We start from the raw sequence: 11,175 nt of genomic DNA, 5'->3' as shown, positions 1-11,175 counted from the left end.
ACCACCTCCAGGTAACAGAGAGAACAGACCCCACCACCTCCAGGTAACAGAGAGACCAGACCCCACCAGCAGGTAACAGTGAGAACAGACCCCACCACCTCCATGTAACAAAGAGACTAGACCCCACCACCACCAGGTAACAGAGATAACAGACCCCACCACCAGGTAACAGAGAGAACAGACACCACCTCCAGGTAACAGAAAGACCGGACTCCCCACCACCAGATAACAGAGAGACCAGACCCTACCAAAACCAGATAACAAAGAGACCAGACCCCACCAACACCAGAGAGCAGAGAGACCAGGCCCCACCACCACCAGGTAACAGAGAGACCAGACCCCACCACCTCCAGGTAAACAGAGAGACAATACCCCACCACCACCAGATAACAGAGAGACCAGCCCCCACCACCACCAGATAACAGAGAGACCAGACCCCACCATCACCAGATAACAGAGAGACTAGACCCCACCACCTCCAGGTAACAGAGAGACCAGACCCCACCATCACCAGATAACAGAGAGACCAGCCCCACCACCACCAGATAACAGAGAGACCAGACCCCACCATCACCAGATAACAGAGAGACTAGACCCCACCACCTCCAGGTAACAGAGAGACCAGACCCCACCACCACCAGGTAACAGAGAGACCAGACCCCACCACGACCAGGTAACAGAGAGACCAGACCCCACCACCACCAGGTAACAGAGAGACCAGTTCCCACCACCTCCAGGTAACAGCGAGACCAGACTCCACCACCTCCAGGTAACAAAGAGACCAGTTCCCACCACCTACAGGTAACAGAGAGACCAGACCCCACCACCACTAGGTAACAGATATAAAATACCCCACCACCTACAGGTAACAGAGAGACCAGACCCCACCACCACTAGGTAACAGATATAAAATACCCCACCACCTACAGGTAACAGAGAGACCAGACCCCACCACCGGGTACAGGTTAAGTTGGGGCAATGTACAGTACGATATGTTGTAGGCTACTGCCACCACAATGAAATTTGAGGCCTAAAGACTGTTGCTCCCCTCCTCTAACTGTAGTAGAGCTGGACCTATGCAGTAGCTCTGTAAATTGGGCCCTTGGGTCCTGCAGTTAACGTTCCCCTCTCTACCTTTTAGTTCCGTCCTCCTCCAAACAAGGCGCTGTTGCAGCACTGCTTATTCTGTCTCGGGACGCTCATGGGATATAAACTGTTTGCACGCTTTGCAGAATGGTAGTGGGATGAGTCTGAGAAATGTGCACTCCAAATATTATTGCTCTATTAATTTACCTCCTGCCCTGTTCACCAGGCAGGCCAAAACTCCATCCTACCAAAACAGGCTGAGATTTCTGGCGATCTTTTCAAACTGCTCTTAGACTAAATCATTTCACATTATTATTCTTAGGCAGGTCACCGTGATATAAGTCAGTATTTGACGTCTATCCATGTCTGAGGATGTAGGGAGATGATGAAAACTGGCCACTAAGGGCAACAGCATCTACCTCTGGTTCCAAAGGTTGCATGTTCAAATCCAGCGATATAAAGTTGTTTTTGATTTTTTTTAATTAAGCCTTGCCCAAATCTTACCCCTTACCTTAACCTTTCAGAGTTATTACCTAACCTTAAGAATTCAGACTTAATGCCTAACTTTAATAATTCAGAGTTAATGCGTAAACTTAACCTTGAACGATACAGAGAGGTAACCAAACACCTCTGCTTCCAAATGTTGCATCTTTGAATCCAGCAATATAACGTTTTTTATATATATATATATATTTTTAAGCTTATTCCAAACCTTAACCCAGCGTTTCCCAAACTCGGTCCTGGGGACCCCAAGGGCTGTACATTTAGTTTTTGTTTCACTAGCACTAAACAGCTGATTCAAATAATTAACGTTTAAAGATCAGTTGATTATTTGAATCAGCCATGTAGTGTTTGGGAAAAGAAACTAAATGTCCACACTTTGGGCTCCCCAGGACCAAGTTTGAGAAACGCTGCCTTAACCCTTACCTTAAGAATTCTGAGTTAATGCCTAAAATGAACCTTGGAACTATACAGAGACCAGACCCTACCAAATATTTTGAAATTTGATGTTTGGAACAACTTTGAAATGTGATGTGACTTTGAAATGTTGAGAAACATTGATGATTGTCTAATTCTGATGAGAGAATGTGAAATCTTGTTGATTAATCCAACCTCATACTCATAGTGTGGAAATATATATATATATATATATATATATATATATATATATATATATATATATATATATATACACTGTGGGGCAAAAAAGTATTTAGTCAGCCTCCAATTGTGCAAGTTCTCCCACTGAAAAAGATGAGAGAGGCCTGTAATTTTCATCATAAAAAAAATCCAGAAAATCACATTGTAGGATTTTTAATGAATTTATTTGCAAATTATGGTGGAAAATAAGTATTTGGTCAACAACAAAAGTTTATCTCGATACTTTGTTATATACCCTTTGTTGGCAATGACAGAGGTCAAATGTTTTCTGTAAGTCTTCACAAGGTTTTCACACACTGTTGCTGGTATTTTGGCCCATTGCTCCATGCAGATCTCCTCTAGAGCAGTGATGTTTTGGGGCTGTTGCTGGACTTTCCACTCGCACTTTCAACTCCCTCCAGAGATTTTCTATGGGGTTGAGATCTGGAGACTGGCTAGGCCACTCCAGGACCTTGAAATGCTTCTTACGAAGCCACTCCTTCGTTGCCCGGGCGGTGTGTTTGGGATCATTGTCATGCTGAAAGACCCAGCCACGTTTCATCTTCAATGCCCTCGCTGATGGAAGGAGGTTTTCACTCAAAATCTCACGATACATGGACCCATTCCTTCTTTCCTTTACACCGATCAGTCGTCCTGGTCCCTTTGCAGAAAAACAGCCCCAAAGCATGATGTTTCCACCCCTATGCTTCACAGTAGGTACAGTGTTCTTTGGATGCAACTCAGCATTCTTTGTCCTCCAAACACGACGAGTTGAGTTTTTACCTATTTTGGTTTCATCTGACCATATGACATTCTCCCAATCTTCTTCTGGATCATCCAAATGCTCTCTAGCAAACTTCAGACGGGCCTGGACATGTACTGGCTTAAGCAGAGGGACACGTCTGGCACTGCAGGATTTGAGTCCCTGGCGGCGTAGTGTGTTACTGATGGTAGGCTTTGTTACTTTGGTTCCAGCTCTCTGCAGGTCATTCACTAGGTCCCCCCATGTGGTTCTGGGATTTTTGCTCACCGTTCTTGTGATCTTGCGTGGAGCCCCAGATCGAGGGAGATTATCAGTGGTCTTGTATGTCTTCCATTTCCTAATAATTGCTCCCACAGTTGATTTCTTCAAACTAAGCTGCTTACCTATTGCAGATTCAGTCTTCCCAGCCTGGTGCAGGTCTACAATTTTGTTTCTGGTGTCCTTTGACAGCTCTTTGGTCTTGGCCATAGTGGAGTTTGGAGTGACTGTTTGAGGTTGTGGACAGGTGTCTTTTATCCTAATAACAAGTTCAAACAGGTGCCATTAATACAGGTAACAAGTGGAGGACAGAGAAGCCTCTTAAATAAGAAGTTACAGGTCTGTGAGAGCCAGAAATCTTGCTTGTTTGTAGGTAACCAAATACTTATTTTACACCATAATTTGCAAATAAATTCATTAAAAATCCTACAATGTGATTTTCTAGATGTTTTTTCTCATTTTGTCTGTCATAGTTGAAGTGTACCTATGATGAAAATTACAGGCCTCTCTCATCTTTTTAAGTGGGAGAACTTGCACAATTGGTGGCTGACTAAATACTTTTTTGCCCCACTGTATTTGACTGCACTGGGCCTTTAAAGTTACAAAACGAAATGTTCTCCATTATTTACTATTTTGGGGTGGACAGGGAGAGGTTGCTAATTTTCTCTGATTTTCCTGTGATTTATTTGAGCTGTCATGAACTGTCAAACAGTTGCAGCACACCCAATGTTTTCAGAACTATCCTCATATTTCCTCGCGCATTCCTGTGTGCACAACACATCGAGAGAAATGTGTGGGCGCACGTGTATGTGGAGTCGGGGAGTTGTCAGAGTGCAGAGGCAAGGAGCGAGCGAGACAGAGAGAGTGAGAGAGATAGAGAGGGAGGGGGAGAGAGGGAGAGAGATAGAGAGGGAGGGGGAGAGAGGGAGAGAGAAGGGGAGGGGGAGGGAGGGAGAGAGAAGGGGAGGGAGGGAGAGAGAGAGAAGGGGAGGGGGGGAGAGAGAGAGGGAGGGAGAGAGAGAGTGAGTTAGAAAGGGAGAGAGAGAGAGGGAGGGAGCGTTCTCTCCCGGTGCACTTGGCAGTTAGTTGCGGGCTGCTGTGCTGTTGCTGTCGTGGCGGTGTGGCTAGTCGCGGGGAACTTTAGCACACTGGAGCCCGAAGTCCCACTCTCTCACCTGCGCAGTTTGGAGCTGCCATGGGTCTCGCGCCTGGATTTACAATCTTAATCATTCTGCCGGCCTTTCTTCACACGAGCGGCCTGTATATCGCCAGTAGCGTAGGTAGGTAAATGTGCGACTTATGTTTACAATATTTAGCTGTTTCCATACACCGGGGGTCAATTGGGTAGGCGCAACCTTCTGTGCGCACTGTGCGCCCAACAGCGTAGCCTAGGCTATAGTCGAGTTATATACATACCCTAAAGCATCCATTTTCAACTTAATAGATGGATGAAGGTTCCCGATACATTTACCAGAGAATCATCTCTGTGCTGTGGCATAAGGGCAGGCAGTGTTGTGAAGTGTGCGTTTCTCTTTCCTCTCCTCATCCGGGTGGTGACGCGGGCGCGCGGTTCAGGTTTTCGGACAGTCAGGGCAGGATAATTCTTTGTAAAGGATGCAAGGTTTGTTTGCCATGGAGTAACCGTATCTGATTATGTGGAGATCGCTGCTATCGATTTGGTCACAGGACAGAAAGATCGGATGTTATTGATTATAAATTAACATAATTCCGTTACATTTGAGTATAATAATAATAATAAACATAGCAGAATAATATAATTGCACAGGGTTTTACAGACAACTTTTTTTATTTTGTGTTTATGGGGAAAACATAGCTTATCAAAACTGTTATTATAGGATCAGTCTGATGAGATCTTGAAGGAATCAGGTGCCCTCGTCCAGGGCTCTTCCTAGCTTTTGGGGGCCCTAAGCCATATTTGGTGGACTGGTGCAGATTAAAAAAAAATCCGTTTTAAAACAAATTGCATGCGATTCTACTCATTTTCCATGGGGCAGATAGAACTTTGCCGTTTTAAAGCTAATTTCATGGAGTTCGAAACATTTTGACATGGAATGGAAAAAACATTTAGCAGTTTTAAAGCAAATTTCCTGTAATTCTACATATTTTGCCATGACTTATGCCATGTTAATATGATATCTGAGTGAGAGTGACTAACAAAATCAGTGGGGCCCCTTGAGCATGGCAGTTAACCCCCAACAACTGCTCCCCAGGCACCCTGCCGATGACGTGGATGTCGATTAAGGCACCTCTCTGATTCAGAAGGGTTGGGTTAAATGACACCTTTCAGTTGAATAAATTCCCCTTTCCCATAGAGGTCAGGGTCTGGGCATGTGCCTTGTGTGCCCGGTCAGTATTTCAGCCATGATTGCTACAAGGTTTAGATAGCTGGCTAAACTACCTTACCTAGCAATCTATATAATGTTAGCTGACATGGGCTAATTGAGTGACTGTTAGTGACTGACATAACAAAAGGAAAACTGCTGATGCACAACCAAATTTTGAAATTTCACATTGTGTATTCTACTATCCTAACTAACAGGAAGTTGAGACCTTGACTGGCTTCCTGAAAAAAGAGGTGCCCCTAGCGGCTGCAAGGCCCAAGCGGCTATATATGTCACTTGTACCTATAAACGCCACTGTTCTCAACTGCTTATTCTCACAACTGTTAGATAACAATATCCATTATAGACACTCATTATGCCTATAGTGATTAAAACACCATATTTATTATCCGTGTAAAGATATCCATTTCAGATATTAATAATAATATTGAGTGATATTGAGAAGGACAGTCAGAGGGTTAGTGTCACACTGATATGATCTAGTGTTGTGACTGTGAGTTGTGATACGTGGGCGAGGTGCTGCTTTCTGTCACTAGTGGTCCCGGAGGGAGCATCTCTCTCTCGCTCTCTCTCTCCCTCTCTCTCGCACATCTAAAAGCCGTCTCAGAGGGAGGTGTCACTGTCAGTGCCACAGTTTTAGGGCGATGCGTCGCCAAGAAAACGGCCTGTAATGCTTAGAGACCTGGTTATGGGGAAGTAGTAATGACGCAATAGGCTAATATAACTTTTATATGAATTAGGCTACATGATTACTTAGAAATATATTGCATGTCTCCTCAAGGCTTGAGAGGACAACATGAATTTTGCACAACTTGGTGCGTTGTACAGAATAGATAATGATGATGAGGATGACAATACATTATGTTACACTATAAGGCCTATATCTATCTTACCACTGGAATCCTTTAAAACAATTAGAATGAATTAGTTTGCCCTGTGTTTTCTGCTCTCTAGGTTAATCTCCTTGTGTTGTTGTCTCCTTGTGTGTCCACGGGGCGTTGGTATTAAGCCAACCAAGTGTTTCTTTACTCAACTGCATGCTATGGAAGTCAGCTCCATGGGAACCATGGCAGGCGGTGAGAAAACATTATTCAGCGTGTGAGAGTCGCAATTAGCACCTTGATCTTCTGCTGCTCTCTCTGTTGTCTCTGTGCTGCTGTGTGTGAGGAGATGACTGAGAAGGAGAGAGACGCACACGCACCCAACACACTGCCACTGCTGAGGCTGCCGTTTCCATGCGCGCAGCCCTGCAAGATGTGGGGTCACATCTGGGTTCAGAGGTGTGTGTGTGTGTGTGTGTGTGTGTGTGTGTGTGTGTGTGTGTGTGTGTGTGTGTGTGTGTGTGTTGGATAGGCTTATTTGATTGAAATCCATGCAGATTTTCTCAGTGATCAAGAAGTGATGCAATTAAGATGACCTTCTCTCTTTCCATCTCTCTCTCTCTCTCTCTTTCCCTCTCTCTCGCTGTCATTCTCTAATATACCCCCTTACCTCCCCCTTCTCTCTCTCTCTCTCTCTCTCTCTCTCTCTTTCGTTGTCATTCTCTAATATACCCCCTTAACTCCCCTTTCCCTCTTTCTCTCGTTGTCATTCTCTAATATACCTCCTTACCTTCCATTTCCTTCTTTCTCTCACTGTCATTCTCTAATATACCCCCTTACCTTCCATTTCCTTCTTTCTCTCTTCTCTAATTCTCTCATTCCTCCCCTTCATATCCTCTTTTCTCCTTCACTCTCCCTCTGCATTCCTCTCTCACCTCTCCTCTCACCTCCTATTTCTCCCATTCACCTCTCTCCTCCCTTCCTGTCTTCTCCCGTCCTCTCTCTCACCCCCTATTCAGACTCCCTGCAGCATGTCCTGGGGGAGTATGGACTGGTGAGGCCCGTGAGCGTGGACGCAGACGGCCACTTCTTGTCCCACGCTGTGTCAGCCGGCCTGGTGGGTGCGGGGCAGTCCCGTAGGCGCTGGAGGAGAGAGGCTGGAGAGAACGGGGGAGAAGGAGAAAGAGGCGAAGAAAAAGAGGGAATGTACGAGGAGGAGGACGGAGGGCCCCGACACAGACAGCTTTACTACAACGTCACCGTCTTCGGCCGGGAGTTCCACCTGCGTCTGCGTCACAACGCGCGACTGGTGGCCCCCGGAGCCAAGATGGAGTGGCATGACGATGACGACAGCAACGGGACAGCCACGCGCTCCGAGCCACTGCAGGGAGACTGTTTATATGTGGGTGATGTCACAGACACGCCCGGAACCACCGTAGCCATCAGCAACTGTGACGGCCTGGTGAGTTTTGGTTGTTTCGGTTACTGTAGAGTCAATGCAATTCACTGAACACATTATGACTGCTCTCCAATGGGAACATTTCCTGATTCTCAGCACTGTTACATGCTGTACTAGGGTTGTCCTTCTTTCTGCCCCTCTTTTCTACTCTGTACTAGGGTTGTCCTTCTTTCTGCTCCTCTTTTCTACCCTGTACTAGGGTTGTCCTTCTTTCTGTTCCTCTTTTCTACCCTGTACTAGGGTTGTCCTTCTTCCTGCTCCTCTTTTCTACCCTGTACTAGGGTTGTCCTTCTTTCTGCTCCTCTTTTCTACCCTGTACTAGGGTTGTCCTTCTTCCTGCTCCTCTTTTCTACCCTGTACTAGGGTTGTCCTTCTTTCTGTTCCTGTTTTCTACCCTGTACTAGGGTTGTCCTTCTTTCTGCTCCTCTTTTCTACCCTGTACTAGTGTTGTCCTTCTTCCTGCTCCTCTTTTCTACCCTGTACAGTATTTGCTGATTGGTGGAGCTTGGCCAAGCTCTGTAGTGTATGAACATTTAGCTCATATGACTGGATGAGATGTGCTGGTGATGTTTCTGTTTTGTAAATCTGTTATGGATTGTGCCAAGACGTTGCTCTTAAGGCGTCTCACCATTCAATGGCCTGTAAAGCATGTGGAGTGAGGTTATCAGTCACCAATCCTATCCCCTTCTTTAGAATGTGTGTGTGTGTGTGTGTGTGTGTGTGTGTGTGTGTGTGTGTGTGTATGTGTGTGTGTGTGTGTGTGTGTGTGTGTGTGCGCATGTGTCAACGACTGCAAGACAGTGAGAGCAATCATGTCCGAGTTTCCATAGGAACGCCCAGTGCAGTTAATAGACCAATAAGAAAGAGAGTACCAATCCTCTCTGCCAATAACAGCTAGTTTCCAGCTTTCCCCTCCCCACTCAGACCATTATACAGACAGTCCTAGCAAAATTCTTGCTTTAAAAATTGCTCTTGCTAAGAAGCTATTTTTGTTTCTTTAAAACCATTTTGATTGAAAACAATCACAGTAAGGTAATTCATTGTTACCCAGAAATGATTTGATATTGAGATAAAAATGGCTGCATTGGACCTTTAAGAAGAGAAATTGTAGAAATAGGCAGTTAACTAGTGACGACCCCTTAACTTCTCTCTGGTAACTGAACCATGATAGGTAGGTACTGTATTTCGAAAATTAATCAACTGAATGATGTCTTTGGATGGAGGGAGGGAGGGAGGGAGGGAGGGAGGGAGGGAGGGAGGGAGGGAGGGAGGGAGGGAGGGAGGGAGGGAGACTGTGATCAGGTCTTGTTGAGGAGATGCAGGAGACTCCTGTACACTGTTGGCTGGGAAGGTGGAAGAGAATTGGTTTCACTTTTAAATAAAGTTCAGTACAGAAATCCTAACCTAGCCTCTTGGAATATTTTATGCAGTGTGTGTGGTTATAAACCTCTGCCCTGCTAATGGCTTTCCCCCTTGTCTAGCATACTCGGTCAAAGCTACAGAGGCTGTTGTTTGACGTGTGTGTGTTTGTGTGTGTGTGTGTGTGTTATTCTCTGCTCTCCTCTATGCATTAGAGAGATTACATTTAGAACTGGTTATCAATGGGATCTCTTTTGGGCCCAAATCTTCACTACTCTACATCTCTATTGGGCCCAGATCTTCACTGCTCTATATCTATATTGGGCCCAGATCTTCACTACTCTACATCTCTATTAGGCCCAGATCTTCACTACTCTACATCTCTATTAGGCCCAGATGTTCACTGCGCTACATCTATATTGGGCCCAGACCTTCACTACTCTACATCTCTATTAGGCCCAGATCTTCACTACTCTATATCTATATTGGGCCCAGACCTTCACTACTCTACATCTCTATTAGGCCCAGATCTTCACTACTCTACATCTCTATTAGGCCCAGATCTTCACTACTCTACATCTCTATTGGGCCCAGATCTTTACTACTCTACATCTCTATTGGGCCCAGATCTTCACTACTCTACATCTCTATTAGGCCCAGACCTTCACTACTCTACATCTCTATTAGGCCCAGATCTTTACTACTCTACATCTATATTAGGCCCAGACCTTCACTACTCTACATCTCTATTAGGCCCAGATCTTCACTGCTCTACATCTCTATTAGGCCCAGATCTTCACTACTCTACATCTCTATTAGGCCCAGATCTTCACTACTCTACATCTATATTAGGCCCAGACCTTCACTACTCTACATCTCTATTAGGCCCAGATCTTTACTACTCTACATCTATATTAGGCCCAGATCTTCACTGCTCTACATCTATATTAGGCCCAGACCTTCACCACTCTACATCTCTATTAGGCCCAGACCTTCACTACTCTACATCTATATTAGGCCCAGATCTTTACTACTCTACATCTATATTAGGCCCAGATCTTTACTACTCTACATCTCTATTAGGCCCAGACCTTCACTACTCTACATCTATATTAGACCCAGATCTTTACTACTCTACATCTCTATTAGGCCCAGATCTTCACTACTCTACATCTATATTGGGCCCAGACCTTCACTACTCTACATCTCTATTAGGCCCAGATCTTCACTACTCTACATCTATATTGGGCCCAGACCTTCACTACTCTACATCTCTATTAGGCCCAGATCTTCACTACTCTACATCTATATTGGGCCCAGACCTTCACTACTCTACATCTCTATTAGGCCCAGATCTTCACTACTCTACATCTCTATTAGGCCCATATCTTTACTACTCTACATCTCTATTAGGCCCAGATCTTCACTACTCTACATCTCTATTAGGCCCAGATCTTCACTACTCTACATCTATATTAGGCCCAGATCTTCACTACTCTACATCTATATTGGGCCCAGACCTTCACTACTCTACATCTCTATTAGGCCCAGATCTTCACTACTCTACATCTCTATTAGGCCCAGATCTTCACTACTCTACATCTCTATTAGGCCCAGACCTGCACTACTCTACATCTCTGCAATCAGACAGACAGACGGACGTACGGACGGACAGACGGACAGACGGACAGATAGCGAGACAGACAGAGAAGCCTGGATGTCCCTGCAGCCCTGAGTAGAACTGTGTAATAGACACTCAGAAAGGCTCAGTGATAGAATAGACATACAGTGCATTCGGAAAGTATTCAGACCCCATGACTTTTTCCACATTTTGTTTCGTTACAGCCTTATTCTAAAATGGATTAAATAAAAAAAATGTCCTCAGCAATCTGGGATGGGCTGATGTTAGACCTATCATTATCCCTG

General features: G+C 45.1%; 1 protein-coding gene across 2 annotated transcripts in view; it reads left to right on the top strand.

Moving 5' to 3' along the window:
* The first annotated feature begins 4,275 nt into the window (after nt 1-4,275).
* The window catches only part of LOC110504815 (A disintegrin and metalloproteinase with thrombospondin motifs 2), a 250,376-nt gene continuing 243,476 nt past the window's right edge, over nt 4,276-11,175 (top strand). Inside the window, exons 1-3 of one of the 2 annotated variants that reach the window (XM_036969572.1) lie at nt 4,276-4,527; nt 6,565-6,686; nt 7,451-7,893. In XM_036969572.1, the coding sequence (XP_036825467.1) occupies nt 6,653-6,686; nt 7,451-7,893 (477 nt within the window). In that variant the 5' untranslated portion in view covers nt 4,276-4,527; nt 6,565-6,652. The remainder of the gene's footprint in view (nt 4,528-6,564; nt 6,687-7,450; nt 7,894-11,175) is intronic. The other variant, XM_036969571.1, reaches the window with a different exon arrangement.

The sequence above is a fragment of the Oncorhynchus mykiss genome, chromosome 31, assembly GCF_013265735.2.
Source record: "Oncorhynchus mykiss isolate Arlee chromosome 31, USDA_OmykA_1.1, whole genome shotgun sequence".
Lineage (NCBI taxonomy): Eukaryota > Metazoa > Chordata > Actinopteri > Salmoniformes > Salmonidae > Oncorhynchus > Oncorhynchus mykiss.
This window is presented reverse-complemented; position numbering and strand designations above follow the sequence as displayed.